This window comes from Papio anubis, chromosome 7, assembly GCF_008728515.1.
Source record: "Papio anubis isolate 15944 chromosome 7, Panubis1.0, whole genome shotgun sequence".
NCBI classification, from domain to species: domain Eukaryota; kingdom Metazoa; phylum Chordata; class Mammalia; order Primates; family Cercopithecidae; genus Papio; species Papio anubis.
This window is the reverse complement of record NC_044982.1, coordinates 61,401,089-61,419,206: the sequence shown is the minus strand read 5'-3', so window position 1 is coordinate 61,419,206 and position 18,118 is coordinate 61,401,089. Positions and strand designations below refer to the sequence as shown.

The window sequence follows — 18,118 nt, the reverse complement described above, 5'->3', positions numbered from 1 at the left end:
AAAAATCTCCAGAATATATTAAGTGAAAAAAAGTGTTTTTGTAGTACGCTATCTTTTTTGTAAGGAAATGGAGAAAATGGTATTTTATTTTAAAAATGAAACAATGAAACCAACATCTAATAAAACTTATTACCTATAAAAAAATAAACTGAACACGGTGGAAAAGATGAAAATGCAGGCAAAATTTCTGTGACTGCATCTTGTCATATAGTTTCTACTCTACAGTCAAGTAAATATTATATATAATTAAAAATTAAATCAAAAAGTATATCTTTAAAATGTAAAAGCTGAATCAAAATAACCTAACTCTACAGTCATTAGGCTAATAACCAAAGAAAAGTATTACTTCATTTGATTCTAAATCCAGTGTTCGTATCATACATCCTTGTAAAATATAATTTAAGGATGGAATAATAACAATCTTAACTTTTGGTCTTATTATTTATTGGTATTATTATTTATAGCTATGTCAGTATTGCTAATTTGAAACTATTATAGGTATGTTGTAAGATAAAGCAAATAGGTAATTATGTCAATGTTGCTAGACCAATGTTTTCAGACTAAAAAAAGATATATGGCCGGGCGCGGTGGCTCACGTCTGTAATCCCAGCACTTTGGGAGGCCGAGGCGAGGGGATCACGAGGTCAGGAGATCAAGACCATCCTGGCTAACACGATGAAACCCCGTCTCTATGAAAAATACAAAAAATTAGCCGGGCGGGGTGGCAGGCGCCTGTGGTCGCAGCTACTCGGGAGGCTGAGGCAGGAGAATGGCGTGAACCCGGGAGGCGGAGCTTGCAGTGAGCCGAGATGGCGCCACTGTACTCCAGCCTGGGCGACAGAGCGAGACTCTGTCTCAAAAAAAAAAAAAAAAAAAATTATATATATATATATATATAAGCATTTAAGTAAAAGTCCTTTTCCTCTCTGTTCAAATTAAAAAAATAAAGTATTTCCTAACTCTGCCTACTAAATAGCCTATAAGCAAGGACAAATGAGAGAGCACCACTAGCACCCGTATTGGGATCTCTAAATACCTTTTCCTAGCAAAAGGTACCACAGGCCCTTAAAGGACTAGGTGATTCTGGATTTGGGGAACAAAATGTAAAAGAAAACTAAAGCACAAGGATGCCTGAATTTGATACCTGAATTGTGGTTACAGGAGAGAATATCCTTATTTTTAAGACACATACACTGAAGTATTAAAGCATAAAAGGACATAATGTATTCAACTGACTTTCAAATGGCTTGAAAAAAATGAGAAAACATAAAAACAAATGAAGACAAATGCTAAAAATTGGTTAATCTTGGAAAAAGTATACAAGAGTTTTAACAACTTTTCTGTAAATTTCATAATATTTTAAATTATTTCAAATAATTTAATAATTTGTTGGTACCTTTTTTAAAAAAGAAAGGAAACTTTCTTTTTCTTTGAGACGGAGTCTTGCTCTGTCACCCAGGTTAGAGTGCAGTGGCCTGATCTCAGCTCACTGCAGACTCCGCCTCCCGGGTTCAAGCGAGATTCTACTGCCTCAGCCTCCCGAGTAGCTCAGATTACAGGCACCCGCCACCGCGTCCGGCTAATTTTTGTATTTTTTAGTAGAGATGGGGTTTCACCATCTTGGCCAGGCTGGTCTCAAACTCCTGACCTCATGATCCACCCGCCTCAGTCTCCCAAAGTGCTGGGCTTACAGGCATGAGCCACTGCGCCAGGCCACGAAAGGAAACTTTCAATGGAACTTAGTGGGTATCCACAGGACTAAGATGGACAATTAATTGAAATGTGTATATTGAAACAGATATGTAAAAATTTTTGGTTTCGTGATACTTAATCATTGTTGGAGGTTGATGGATCACCAGTTCATTACTCTGAAGACTGAGAAAGGAATGAATGAAACATTTTCCCCTGCCATTCTTGTATATAATGTATCTCAGAGTAACCCAGATAAGTGATGGACAAGGAAGTGCTTTCCTTTATAGGATTCCAGGTAATAAATGCAGAAGAAATGACAGAATTGGAAAAATCACCATTTTATAACTCCTAAGGTAATATTAGGTTTGGTGCAAAAGTAACTGCGGTCTTTGCCATTACTTTAAAAGGCAAAAAGCGCAATTACATTGGCACCAACCTAATAACAGATCCAGCTGTGGCCATCAAGAGCTGCTAAAACCATCAGGGGAGAGTTTGGTGGGGAACTTGATAATAGAGGGATCAGGTTAACACCTGAAACTCAAGCCTAGAAATTAATCCTAACATAACTAAAAGTGAGATAACCAGACATAGTATACCTTATGATGCAATGCAATAGGAAGTACATATCGCATCAATTACGCTTGACAAAAAAAAAAAAAAAAGAACATGAGTCTAATCAAAACTCTACATGCACCTATACCAGTTTAAAAACAACAACAACAACAACAACAAACTTGAAGAATGGAACAATAAGATAAAAAACAGCACAAAAAAGCAATTAGCTAAATCTAGCATGTGGGGCAATCTACTAGGCAAATGGCCTCATTTCCTCAACAAATACATGACATGAAAAAAAGGGGGTGGGAGGTAGTGACTGGTAGAGATTAAAAGGGATTTAAGAGACATAACAGTCGAATACAATGAATAAACCTCATTTAGACCCAGAAGTAAAGCAACCAATGGTAATCAAAAAAATTTTTGAGATAATCATGAAAGTTTGAATATAGACTGGGTACTAAATATTACAAAAGTAGTAACTTTTCAGTGTGAATATATCAGTGTGGCTTATAGAAAAGTAGCATAAAATTTTAAAGTGTCCTTATCAGTTAGAGATGCAACCTCATTTATTTACTGGTTATATCACATGATGTCTGGGATTTTCTTTAAAATATTCCAGCAAAAACAAAAGTGGAGTGAATAGATGAAATAGGATTAGCAAAATGTGGTTAATAGTTGATGCTGGGAGATGGGTATGTGGAGGTTTCATTTCTATGAAAAAGAAAAAAAATAAAAAGCCTGGAAGACATATCAAAACTGACTTGAACTGCTCTAATACCTATTGTCTTTTCATCACACCACTCAATTTTACTCCTAGACTTGAGTTCTGGCTCTGCACTGGAAGGTGTTTTTTTGTTGTTGTTTGTTTGTTTGTTTGTTTTTGTATTCCATTACAAGTCTATTGCTGACTCCTAAAATCTAGTCATCACAGTCTTCCACATTAGAGTTGAAACTTCCACCCCTATTATTGCCGCAAAGGAGAGGATCATCTAGTAATTTTATGAAAGGACCCAAGAGACATAACTAGACCTCTGCCAGACTAGCACTTTTCTCTATTCTCCCTTCCAGGGGGAAAAAAATCTGAGGTGACTTTTACATTCCTCTAGTGGATTATGGGATATGTCTTATATTACTCATTTACGCCTTCCACCACGTCTTGCACATACCAAACTCTCAATAACTGTCAGCTGAAAAATTTTACAATGACTTCTGAGTAATATGAAAGCTATTTCTGCATGCATTAGAATAAAAAGGCAGAACTAAAAAAGCATCTATGTGGCCAAGAAATGTCAATTTCAATATTTTAATGTGTACTCCATTCAAAATGCATTATTTACATTTTCTGTGTCATCTATAATACACTTTAAACACTTCAGGATATGTCTGTTAAGTTCCAACTTCAACTCTAGGAGTTGCCCTCATTAAGAATGCAGTTGAGGTCCTTAATATCAAAAGAAAGGAAATCAGTGTATCAAAAACAAGTCTGCACTCCCATGTTGATTGCAGCACTAGTCACAATAGCCAAGATACAGTATTAGAGTGTGCATCAATGGTTGAATGGATAAAATGTGGTACATATATATAATGGACTATTCAGTCATAAAAAGAATAAAATCCTGTCATTTGAAACAACATGGATAGAAATGGACATTATGTTAAGCGAAATAAGCCAGACAAACATTGCATGCCCTTACTCATGTAGGAGCAATAAAAACTTGAACTCATGGAGGAAGAGAATAGAATGATGATTACCAGAGACTGGGAAGGGTAGTGGGGAAAAGGGAAAAGAGTGGATGGTTAATGGGTACAAAAATACAGTTAAATAGAAGGAATAAGACCTAGTGTTTGGCAACACACATGGGGCCTGTCGGTGGGACAAAGGAAGGGAGAGCATCAGGATAAATAGCTAACGCATGTGGAGCTTAATACCTAGGTGATGGGTTAATAGGTGCAGTAAACCACCCTGGTACACGTTTACAAATTTAACAAACCTGAGGTCCTCTGCATGTATCCTGGAACTTATAAGTTTTTTTTTTTTTTTTTTAAAGATACAGTGTTCGGTAGCACAATAGGGCAACTATAGTTAACATTAATTTATTTCATATTTGAAAATAACTAAAAGAGTAGAATTGGAATGTTCCTTTTTTTTTTTTTTTTTTTTTTTTGAGACGGAGTCTCGCTCTGTCACCCAGGCTGGAGTACAGTGGTGCGATCTCAGCTCACTGCAAGCTCCGCCTCCCGGGTTTACGACATTCTCCTGCCTCAGCCTCCTGAGTAGCTGGGACTACAGGCGCCCGCCACCTCGCCCGGCTAGTTTTTTGTATTTTAGGAGAGACGGGGTTTCACCGTGTTAGCCTGTATGGTCTCGATCTCCTGACCTCGTGATTCGCCCGTCTTGGCCTCCCAAAGTGCTGGGATTACAGGCTTGAGCCACCGCGCCGGCTAGAATTGGAATGTTCCTAACACAACCGATAAAAGTTTGGGGTGATGGATACCCCAATTACCCATTTGATCACTGCATATTATATGCTTGTATCAAAATACCATCTGCACCCCATAAGTATGTACAACTGTTTTGTATCATAGCAAATTATTTTTATACCTTTTTTAAAAGACTGGAGTTAAGGGGTGGCTAGCTAGCATTCTATCTAGGAAATTCATGCTGAAAGCAACTTCAAGTACTTCTGTTATCTATCCATAATCTAATCAGTATCCAATGCTTTGCTAATTAGCATATTAAATATCAGAAGCATTTCTTGGGGAAGTGGCTCATGGACTACAATGATATCAGAAAGGTGCTCTTGACCTGGCATGGTGGCTCATGCCTGTAAATCCAGAAATCTAGCACTTTCAGAGGCGGAGGTGGGAGAATGACTTAAGGCAAGGAGTTCGAGAACACCCCGGCCAACATAGCAAGACCTCATCTCTACAAAATAAAAATTAAAAATTAGCCAGGCAGTGGCCCACACCTGTACTTCCAGTTACTCAGGAGGCAGAGGCAGTAGGATCATTTGAGCCCAAAAAATGGAGGCTGCAGTGAGCCAAGACTGTGCCACTGCCACTGCACTCTAGCCTGTGCAACAAAGTGAGACTCTATCTCAAAAAAAAAGAAAAAAGGAAGGTTACTTTTACTTATAAAGACTGAATCCATTCAGGCTTGTAGTTTACCACTTCCTAAAAAAAGCCACCCAAGTCTCAACTGCTTGTTTCTTTGGGATTGCTGGTTACCTGATGCTGACCACAAAAGTAATGAAATCCTCTTGGATATTACAGTGTCTGCCTCAAGTAAACCTTTCAAAAGGCTGGTTAGAGAATCTAAAAGGACAGAAAGCTGGGACTGCAATGGGCTTACTGAACACTTTTACTCTTGTTTTACTTAAGCTTCTTTAGTAAATGTCTGAATGTGTGGCAGAATTGGCTTAAGAAAATTTTTTTTTTTTTTTTGAGACGGAGTCTTGCTCTGTTGCCCAGGCTGGAATGCATTGGCATATCGGTTCACTGCAAACTCCGTCTCCCAGGTTCATTCCTGCCTCAGCCTCCTAAGTAGCTGGGATTACAGGCATACGCCACCATGCCTGCTAATTTTTGTATTTTTAGTAGAGACGGGGTTTCACTATGTTGGCCAGGCTGGTCTCAAACTACTGACCTCAGGTAATCCGCCCGCATCAGCCTCCCAAAGTGCTGGGATTACAGACGTGAGTCACTGCACCAGGCCTGGCCTAAGACAGGTTTTCATTGTAACCTGCTAATGAGGATGTAAAGGTGTGGCTACTCTATGGCTACTACCTATCTATGCATAAAACCCTAAGAGATGAGCATGACAAAGTTAGCTTGGTTCAGTTCACAATTATCATATGACATATACAAAGTAGATTTTTCATTTTTATTTTAAACATTTTACATTAAATGAAATTTAACCATAATAATTACAGAACATTACCACAATAATATACACAAATAACCTTTAAAATAAAAAAGGAATACAATTTTCAACTAGTTAAATGACACTTTAGTATGTAAACATAAATAAAATAAAACCCTGATGCTAAAAAGGTACATGTTCAGAGGTAAAATACATATACAAAAACATTTAAACTACCACAACTAGATCACATTCTTTGCAAGAGAGTACAAATATTAGTACTCTACAGCTACAAAATTTCAGAATCCTGTTAAAATCAAAACCGTTGCTGGTTTATAATACACAGCACAATTCATAAGGCAAAAATATAGGCATTATCATCCAGTTCTTTAATTTCACTTGTATTTTAAGGCAAACTTGGAACTTTTTGCTTAGTATTTAAAAATAAATGGGACTTACACATGATAACTTGACAAAATTAACAATAAATTATCTCTAGTTAAAGATGTATAATATAAAAAACATATGGATAACAATTTTTCTCTCTGCAGAGATGTAAACTGGATTTTTATTTGACTCCATATTCACACCAGTAGGAAAATTTGTAAACCTATTGTATTAAAAATGTATTGTATTCCTCACTCTTTTCAAATGTGTATTAACACCAAATCAATGTACTGTAAGTGAAAATCCAGTGCATATCCAGCCATAGAATAACTGTTATCTAATTAAATCATGTCTGATTAAAGTGCTGTTTACAAAGGGAAAAAAGGTTAAGAAGTAGAACTGGATGTTAACTTGACATGTGACATCTTATAATTCCTTAACTTTTAGACTACAGAGGTTATGAGGTTATCACAAGTTTACTGAACTTGAAGCAGTAAGTGTTTATTGTAGAATCTGATTTTCCTGAAAATGAGCACTTAGGTGACAATACTAGGAATCCAACACCAAAACTGAAAATAAACATGACATGTACATATATTTCTCTCAATGTCAGCCAGAGCCTTGATACTACAGGAAATATATATATTTAAAATTTCTATAGTTTTCTTACTAGAAAATACATTATCCAATTCTAGGAGATTTGGAGTTCTATAAATATTAGGTTTTTAAATATTTCTTTTTCATGCCAATAAAACCTAATTGGACACTAAGGAATTGCTTATGCATAAACTAGGTCTCTAATCACTTCTTATGATGTCAGAGATAAGGAATTAGATTCATCCTTCACCAAAATAGTTATTAGGGTCTCTCCCACTATATTTTACTCTCTCTGAGTGAAAAAGAGTCTATCTTATCTCTCTAGCTCCCACAGCATCTAACAGAATATCTCATACATATAGTAAACCCTCCATATGTGTCAGATTATCAAACTAAAATTTCAAAACCTAATGCCATTTTCCTGTCACTTGATACCACTTCCTATAATTTAATATTCACTCATATTTAAAACAATAACAGCAATAACATAGAATTTATAAATATCCTTGGAGCTACATTAAAAGTCATTTACATTCTATTACAACATCCATGATTATTGAATAGCCAAAGGTGCCTAACAGATTAAGTCATTATAATTATAGAAGGCAAGTATCTTGCAACTGATTACATTAATTTCTATTTCCCAGTGCTGCTCTTTTCCAAAATATTTCTGGGAAATCTTAAATAGCTTTTCTCTTCGTGCCTGAATATGTATAATTATTTCTAATACTTTTAATCATGAGGATTTATAACCAAACATTTTGATCCTTTTTAACATTAGAAACATGTGGCTTTAAATTCACAATTTGTCAGCAGAGTGTTCACAATGAAACTTCTCAAAAATTTGTAAAAGAAGGCGCTAATGTAAACATATTAGTTGTCAGGTCAGATTAGTAGCTCTGGTTGCTACAAATAGTACAGTAGGTTAAGCAGTTCTAAAATAAATATACTTATAAATTTTGAACATTTTTCCTCTTCCCTTCACAGATTTTCATAATTTGTTTACTGGTGTATGGCTCCTACTACTGCCCAAGATATTTCACATTTAGTCTTCATCAAGATGAAATTTAGATTTTTCAAAAACAATGACCAGTATATGTTTTTGATCTAATTTACCAAATGATTATACACTAATTTGATAGTGGAGATGATACATGAGTAAAACGTTAAAATACAATGTATAGAATAGATGTTTTTATAATTAAAATCATTTTCTTTCTTTTTTTTGTATTTTTTGAGGCGGAGTTTCACTCTTGTTGCCCAGGCTGGAGTGCAATGGTGCAAGCCTGGCTCACTACAACCCCTGCCTCCCGAGTTCAAGCGATTCTCCTGCCTCAGCCTCCCAAGTAGCTGGGATTACAGGCACCTGCCACAATGCCCAGCTAATTTTTTTTTATTTTTAATAGAGACAGGGTTTCACCATGTTGGCCAGGTTGGTCTCGAACTCCTGACCTCAGGTGATACACCCGCCTCAGCTTCTCCAAGTGCTGGGATTACAGGCATGAGCCACCGTGCCCGTCCTAAAATCATTTTCCATAATCTTTCAAATTCCCTTATCTTTTGGGAATAGGGGATTAAAAATAGTATAAGAGGATATATTTAATAATTTAATTGCTATAAACAAAACTGAATTGGGAATTTAAAACTAAATATGTGATGAATCTATTTTAAATTGCTGTTCTTTAAAGTCTGGGCCAACTACAATAGTGCACCTATTTCTATGCAATAGATTTATTCAAATCAATGAAAAAGTTATTGCTATATATTATTATGTTATTCAGACAAGCAACGTAGAAAATACTCAGACTATCAATCATATTAGTTGCTCCTGTTGAGTTCTAAATTAGAAGAGACTAAAAATCACTTGCAAGGTTTTATAATCTGTGCAAATATTCATAAAGCATGATACTACGTTTATGATTAAAAATGATTTTACATAGTTTTGTAGTATATATTCAAATCTACAACTGGCAGTTTATGGAAGAACAAAGAACTGTAAATTGCCTTGCTATAGTATTCAAGAAATAAACATATATACTAACAAATGAACCTATGTTTTATCATTACAAATGGCTTCTTAACAATAGTCTAGAACATTATGGCACTTAAGAATATAATATCAATTTTTTTCTTAGGAAAAATTATACACTGGTCTTGCGGAGACTTTATAAGGAGATCGCAGACAGGTTTAAAAAAAAAATCAAGGAAAAGAAAATCAAATGACTACAGTTCCAAAATGCAAGTAGCAACATCATAATAAAATGCAAGTGAATGTGTTTAAGACTAACAGACATTTACTAAAACATGCTAAAATCAAATAAGTTAACCACTTCCTTTAAATAAGCTGTCACTGGCTACAGCAAACAATTTCACTTTAAAAGATCATTTCTTTAATCAAAGTAGAACTCAACTTAGAACCATTACTCAAGTAAACATTGAGTTCCAGTTTTCCTCAATAACATTAAAATATTCAGTTACCTAAGAAATGTACAAAGTAATGCATAACTGCCTAGTGCTTTATATTTAATGCATATATTTCTGTTTTTAAGAAGGACATGTAATATCTAGCACAAGAAGAAAGAAGATCAAAAGTGTAACTTTCTTTAAATCACTATTCAGGAACCATGAAAAGCATAACAAAGGCCATTTTGATGATTTTTGGATGTTAACATTAGTGTAATCACTAACATTTTTAATAAGCACAAATGAATCAAACCATTAAAAATGCAAAAGACTATCAAAACATGTCATGCATATCTCATACTGAACATCCAAAAGGACATCAGTTACAGCCTTGTTACAAATCTTACAGTTAGCACCATTTTTATATCTGAACACTTTGAAAAAGCAAAGATCTTAAAAAACTAAAATTATTATAAGGATATATGAAAAAAATTAATATGCACTAAGAATGGTACTAAACACTGCTCAAATATTTACATCAGCACTGGAAGGCCTGCTGTACTACTGAAGAAAAACTGAAACAACTGATGTACTTAAACTCCTATCCATGCTAACCATAGCATAGATAGGTAATTAAATTCATCCAACGTTAACCTGTCCATCTGCAAAAGGCATTAAACAGTAAATATCTGACTTCCTAAAATAGGGCCCCAAATATCATGATAGTAAAAGCAATTGTCTTAAAAATTTATTACATCCCTAGCCCTAAAACCATTTAGCAGGAAGAGTATTCAGATGACTACTTATGGCATGTTATTTACAACCCTTAAAAGTACCAAAATAAAAAGCAGCCCTTTATTTGTTTTAAAACAAATGAAAAATGTGAAGCATTTACATCCAAGAAGCAGTATCAGCACTCTGTCCATTCATTCAATACACTCCAGCACCTAAAGCATCGCTCATCCTAGTAAATCATGGTATCAGGGAAGGAAAGCCAGAAATTAAAAAAAAAAAAAAAAGCAGCAACGTTTTCTCTACACATACACTTATGAACATAAAACTAGTATATCTCAGTCTTCGGGGAAAAAGTGCACAATTCAATTGACAAGGTCTTTACTTTTTTTTTTTCTCTTTTTTCTTTTTGATTATTGATTTACTGTGTAATCAAGAGCAACCAAAACTACTTGTCAATTAAAAGTACCCAACAAAACTTTGAGTCTTCATGCCACTTCAAGTTAAAAAGAAAGCAATGCAGCTTGTGGGTTTCAGAAAACTGGGCCATCTGTTCATGCAGTACAAGTTTCACCACCATACTATTTCCGAGAGTTCACATTTGTCAAAGTGCAGTTAACCCAAAATTGCAGCGACAGTATATCATGCCAGCTGAATCCAGCCACGTATCTGAGATAGGATCATATTTCTGCACTGTATTCAGATAGGAAGACCCTGAGTGACCACCGACAACATAAAGGTAGTTATCGATTACAGCAGCACCAACTCCTAGGAAAGGGTAGCAAAAAAAAGAAACATGTTAACCATGAAGTATTACTTTTTCAAACTAAAAATAAATTTGTATTTTAATGTTTTATTAAAAGACATTTTAACAATCTATTATTAATTATATTATACAAGCAATATACACTAGTCATCCCCTTATCTGAGTTTTTGCTTTCCATGCTTTCAGTTACCTGCAGTCAACCATGACTAGAAAATAGGGAGTACTGTACAGTAAGATATTTTGAGGAAAACCACATCCACGTAACTTTTATTACAATCTATTGTAACAATTGTTCTATTATTGTTGTCACTAATCTCTCACTCTGACTAATTGACAAACTAAACCTTATCATAGATGTATATGTATAGGAAAAAACATTACACATATAGGGTTTGGTACTATCTGAAGTTTTAGTCCACCAGGGTTCTTGGAACATATCTCCTGTGGGTATGGGGTACCTACTGGAACAATATGCGCTTGATGGAAAAATAAAATCCTTAAAACAAAATAAGAGTTATTGAGGTGGGAGGATGGCTGGAGGCCAAAAGTTTGAGGCAGCAGTGAGCTATGACTATACCACTGCATCCCTACCTGGCTGGACAGAGTAGGGCCCTGTCTAAAAACTAAACTAAAATAAATAAAAGCAAGAGTTGAAGTCTTCCTTTACCTCTCCTCTCTAATCCTACTCTTCCTTCCCCTTCAGTAAAATGGAGTATATATCTTTCCATAGGCTTTTTTTTTTAAATTTCATTTCATTCTAGAAAAATCATTTTATGAGGCTTTCAAATACACTGAAATATTTAAAATATATTAAATATTTTAAATTTAAATATTTTAAATATATTAAATGACATAATTTATGCTTCAAAAAATTCTACTTTAGATATTATCGTATATAGTTCTAAAAAGAAACAGTTTACCCCAATTTTTTAAGTTCTCATTGTTTCTGTGGCTTTCCCTCTCAAGGATACGAAAGAAACAAATTATAGTAAACACTAAAATAGTTCATTTCAACTTGTCCTTTCAGTTTCTCTTGCATGTTTGTTTCAAGAGGTTCTTTAATCATAAATATAGGTTGAACATCCAATACCCAAAAATATGAAATCCAAAGTGCTCCAACATCTGAAACTTTTTTTTTTTTTGAGACGGAGTCTCACTCTGTCTCCCAAGCTAGAGTGCAGTGGCGCGATCTCAGTTCAAGTGATTCTCATGCCTCAGCCTCCCAAGTAGCTGACACTATAGGCATGTGCCACCATGCCAGGCTAATTTTGTATTTTTAGTAGAGACGGAGTTTCACCATGTTGCCCAGGCTGGTCTGGAACTCCTGACCTCAAGCGATCCTCCCACCTCGGCCTCCCAAAGTGCTGGGATTACAGGCGTAAGCCACATTGTGCCTGGCCCAACATCTGAAACTTTTTGAGCACCATATGATACTCAAAGAAAGTGTTCACTTAAGCATTTCACACTTTAGGGTTTTTGAACTTGGCATGCTCAACCTGGTAAGCATAGTGCAAATATTCCAAAATCCCCAATCCAAAACCTGAAACACTTCTGGTCCTAAGCATTTTGGATAGGAAATATTCAACCTGTATGAGGAGTGCTCCCTAAAGCATTTCCATCAGTATCTAAAAACCTTTCCCTTAAAATGATGTGATGAGTTTGAGTTCAAAGAAAACAATTTCTCCCAAACCACAAGAGTGGATTTGTTTTTTTTCTATGAACTCTGAAATCCAACCTTTTTGATCAACTATACCCCTTGGGGAAGAAAGAACATTTGAAAGTGAACATACAGATTACTGATATACAATAGAAAACAAAACAGAACAATCCGAGGATTGTATATATGTAACATATGAAAAGAGGACATTTGTTACATGGACAAAAAGAGCTTCTATAAATATACACTCCAGTATAAGCATTTCACAAAATGTATTCAGCAAGTTTGAGAAACAATAATATGCACACTGGCATATAAAAGTCATAAGAAATCTATATACTTTTGTCTAGCTAATTGTCTTTCAAGTTTACCACATACAAGTTTTTTTTTTTTTTTTCTGGACTAGTAATATTCCTACTGCTATATTCCAAGGAGCTATTATTACAATCACATCATTATAGAAAACATTGCCTTATATGTTTGGAAATTAATAAATTTTTATTACCTGTTCTAGGTTCTTTCATTGGTCTACACACAGTCCACTGATTTTGATGAGGATCGTATCTTTCAATGCTGGACAAATGTGAGACTCCATTATGTCCACCCACCACAAAAATAAAGCCTAGCATGACACCCACGCCAAAGTGAATCCTTTTATCTGCCATGGATGCAACCATCTCCCAGGAGTCCTTACTTGGATCATAACGCTCCACACTGCAAATATTTAAAAAAAAACATTTAATTTACAGATCTTTTGTGTCATTCTTCCTGTCAAAGCAAAACTAAAACCCACTACAGCTTTAAAAGTTCACGTAATAGAGAGATATTAAATAAGACTAGTCTGCCACAAATGCTTAGGTTTTGCTGATAAGATTGTAAGGATAAAAGCTTACCTTGTAAACAGGGTGCAATTCCATATGCTATTCCATTATATTGTGCAAGCAGCAAAGTATATTAAGAGCATAGAACTTGGAGTCAGAAAACCTGGGTTCAAGTACTAATTCTGTACACCTGGGGCTGAATGAACCTTAGCTCTACTGCTGTGGATTTGTGTAATCCTGAATAAGTCATTTCCTCTAACCTGCAAAAATGAGGATAGTGCAACCTCAAGGGATTCATGTAAGAATAAAGTCAAATGAGTATGCACGTGACTTTGAAAACCACTAATTGAATACAGATTTTTTTTTTTTTTTTTTTTTTTGAGACGGAGTCTCGCTCTGTCACCCAGGCTGGAGTGAGGTGGCGCGATCTCGGCTCACCGCAAGCTCCGCCTCCCGGGTACACGCCATTCTCCCGGCTCAGCCTCCCGAGTAGCTGGGACTACAGGCGCCCGCCACCACACCCGGCTAATTTTTTTGTATTTTTAGTAGAGACGGGGTTTCACCATGTTAGCCAGGATGGTCTGGATCTCCTGACCTCGTGATCCAGCCGTCTCGGCCTCCCAAAGTGCTGGGACTACAAGCGTGAGCCACCACGCCCGGCCAGATTTTTTTTTTGTTCCTAAACTTTATTTATTTATTTTAGAGACAGGTCTTGCTCTGTCACCTAGGATAGAGTGCAGTGGCACAATCATAGCTCACTGCAGTCTCAAAATTCCGGGACTAAAGTGATCTTTCTGTCTCAGTCTCCTGAGTAGCTAGGAGTAAAGGTACATGCCCCCATGCCTGGCTTGAATACAGAGGTTTTTAGGATCTTCTATACAGTTAAGGGAAAGAGAAGAGGAAGAGAAGGGGGGGGGGGGGGGAACATTTTTCCCCCCCCCTCACAGAATTCATGTGGCTTACTGCAAAGCAGTCACTGTAGATTGCATAGCACAAATTGGCTAATCATATAATCTCAGGGTGATTTAGGAGTACTCAGGAATTTGAGTCAAGGCTGTGTTCCAGAGAACCTGTGGCATTTCCAAGCTGCATTATGGAATCCAAATTAAATTAGAATTTTCAAAAAGGCTTCCGTAGAAAATTCTAGCAGCTGTTTAAGACTATGGTTTCCTCTGAAGGGGCACAAAGGCACAGAGGTAAGATTGTTGGGCTTGTTCTGGCCCTAATCTAATTTCCTGAAAAAACCATAAGCATTTAACAGGCTGTGACACTATTCTGGAGTTCATAATAGAGACTGGGTAACAATGTTTCTGAAAGAACTCCGGGATAGAATCCATTAGACCAAAATCATTGAAGAAGAGTTGATGAACTGCAGCAAGACTTTCAAGATAATCAAATTTAAAATACTTAACCTTTTATCTTACAAATTGTGGCCAGAAATTTTTCAAAGAATAGAAATGCATGTCTATGTCCCAAATACTTTTCCTTCAACTAAGGGCAAAAAATAAATAAATAAATAAATAAATAAATAAATAAATAAATGGAGGAATACTTTGGCTTCAATAGAAGTAAAAATTTACAGATGAAATGCTGTTGTGCCATCACTTTCTCAGTCAACAAACCTTGGCATTTGTAGAGGATGGGTTCCAGGATCCACCCCATCCCAAGGATACCAAAATCTGCAGGTACTCAAGTTCCTTATATAAAACAGTATAATATTTGCATATAAGCTACACATATCCTCTTGTATACTTTAAATCATCTCTAGATTACTTATGATACTATGCAAATAGCTGTTATACTATATTATTTTGTTTTTTATTATTGTAAATTTTTTCAAATATTTTTGACCCACAGTTGGTTGAATCTGTGGATGTAGAACTCATGGATATGGAGGGCTGACTGTATGCCCTCTCATTAAAATACTCACAATCAAAATAACACAAACTACTCTAATTACTATTAAAGATACAATCTTTTCTTTTCTTCTTCTTCTTTTTTTTTTTTTTGAGACAGGGTCTCACTCTGTTGCCCAGGCTGGAGTGTAGTAGTGCATTCAAGGCTCACTGCAGCCTCAACCTCCTGGGCTCAAGCAATCCTCCCACGTCAGACTCCCAAGGTATTGGGATTACAGGCATGAACTGCCACACCTGACCAAAGATAAAACCTTTGGAACATCAATTTTCAATAAAGGTTCAGAATTATTATTAATTTCTCATATAACTAATTACTTCATACTTTTATTTTCTCATATATATTTCTCCTTTATTCAGATAATACTACAGAATACAGATATCACAAATTCAAACTCTGGCACAAGTCAAATACCTGATGATACATATATGATTACAGAAAAAAATTCAGAAAGGAATATTTAAATAAGGTTTTAAGTTTATGATGCATTATAATATTGTATAGACATACAGGAATTAAATTTCTACTTCTTTATTCTATTAAGCAATACAATAAGAGACAATTTACATACTGTGCACATAGATGTACACACTACACAAAATCTAAAGTTGTCTAACTTCATCTTATTTTTAGGTTTCTGAGTTTTAAAATCTAGTCCATTTATTTATTTATTTATTTATTTATTTTTTTGAGACGGAGTCTCGCTCTGCCGCCCAGGCTGGAGTGCAGTGGCCGGATCTCAGCTCACTGCAAGCTCCGCCTCCCGGGTTCACGCCATTCTCCTGCCTCAGCCTCCCGAGTAGTTGGGACTACAGGCACCCGCCACCGCACCCGGCTAGTTTTTTGTATTTTTTAGTAGAGACGGGGTTTCACCGTGTTAGCCAGGATGGTCTCGATCTCCTGACCTCGTGATCCGCCCGTCTCGGCCTCCCAAAGTGCTGGGATTACAGGCTTGAGCCACCGCGCCCGGCCATCTGGTCCATTTATACTGAATGAATGTAAAATTTAATGAGAGGGATTTGATTGTTAGGTTTGTATTAAATTCCCATTTAAAACAATTACAATTATATCCATGGAGCAGATTAAGTTTCCCAAATGCCGGAAGTTCATTCATACACACAAATTGTTTAAACTCAGAAATTATTGCTAATGAGACTTTTAAAAATCCACAAACATATACGATTTAATTATTAAGTTAAATACCTGTTCATGTGGGCAGGACCATATCCACCAATGGCATATATCATTCCATCCAATACAGCTGCAGCAAAACAACTTCTTGTTGTAGTCATTGGTGCCACAGGTTGCCATTTTCTTATTTTGGGAATGTACTTCTCTACAGATTGTAAATAAGATTGTCCGTCATAACCACCTAAGGCATAAAGTTCTCCTGCAAGTACTACCACTCCAAGAGTACTTCGGCTTTCATTCATTCTCTCTAGAGAAGTCCAAGTATTTGTATCAGGATTCCAGCATTCTACTGAATTTTCATGTTTTCTGATAGTGACACCAGGACGCACATTAGTTTCAATACCACCTATAACATACACTTTTTGGTCTAAAACGCATATTCCAAATTCATAGCGAGGAATGTTTAGGGGTGCCAAACCAATCCAAGAGTCATTCTGAGGAAAGTACATCTCCACACTAAAGAATAAGCAGAAAAAAATTAAAATTTAAAAACCAAATTTTTAATCTTATTAGTAATCAGGGACACAAAAATTAAAACCACAATAAACCATGACACACCTTCCAAAGTGGCAAAAAATGTAGTCAGATAATAATTGTTGGCAAGAATGTGTAGCAAGAAATGCATACTCCGTTGGTGAGACTGCAAACTTGTATAAATTACTCTGGAAAACAATTTTACATTATCTAAAAAAGTTGAAGATACATGTGTCCTGACTCAGTAATTACATTCCTATGTATCTACTCTCCTGAATGCCTATTATAATTTTGCATCTAGACACATATACACAAATGTTCATAGAAGCACAACACAATCATCCACCAAAAGGAGAATGGTTAAAGTGTACTTATGTGTCCTGTCTGAGGAACTCTACTGATGAGAAAGGCATGCATACATATATGTCCAAGAGTGTTTACTGCAGTATTATTTGTAACAGCTCCAAAGTGGAAACAATCCAAATGTTCATCCACTATAGAGTGGATAAATTGTGCCATATCATACAAGAGAATACTATATGGCAACGAAAGGAACAAACTATAGCTACATGTCTCTCGGGGAATCTTATACACATAATGTTGAGACAAAAAAGTCAAATTTAAAAGGATATTAACTAAGTTCAAAAACAGGTAAAACAAATCTCTGGATTAGGAATGAGGATAGTGGTCACCTTTGGAGAGGACAAGAAGGGAGCTCAAGGGTGGCTTTTGAGTGTTGCTCATACTCTGTTTCTTGAACTGGTTTGTAATGTTTACTTTGTGGTAATTCACTGAGCTTACATTTGGGATTTGTACATTTTTCTCTGTGAGTGTAACACTTTAATACTTAAAATTAAATTTTTTATTGTAGAAAGATGAAGTATATTATGCTTATACACTATATAACATATAAATTAAGTGAACCATTTCCTCATGCAATGTCACAGATGAATTTCACAAACATTGTTCAGTTAAAAAAACATTGTTCAGTTAAAAAAAGAATAATATATATTACTGCACTTATATTAAAATGTATAAAACATAACAATATATTAGGGCACATT

The 18,118-nt window shown here is 35.7% G+C and overlaps 1 protein-coding gene across 2 annotated transcripts in view; it reads right to left on the bottom strand.

The window, feature by feature from the left end:
* Nucleotides 1–10,616: 10,616 nt before the first annotated feature.
* Nucleotides 10,617–18,118, bottom strand: part of KLHL28 (kelch like family member 28) — a 34,815-nt gene continuing 27,313 nt past the window's right edge. For both annotated transcript variants that reach the window (XM_009211468.4, XM_003901746.4), the window contains exons 3-5: nucleotides 16,593–17,036; nucleotides 13,160–13,368; nucleotides 10,617–10,999 (exon numbers count right to left, since the gene is read on the bottom strand). In XM_009211468.4, coding sequence (XP_009209732.1) covers nucleotides 10,836–10,999; nucleotides 13,160–13,368; nucleotides 16,593–17,036 — 817 coding nt within the window. In that variant the 3' untranslated portion in view covers nucleotides 10,617–10,835. The remainder of the gene's footprint in view (nucleotides 11,000–13,159; nucleotides 13,369–16,592; nucleotides 17,037–18,118) is intronic.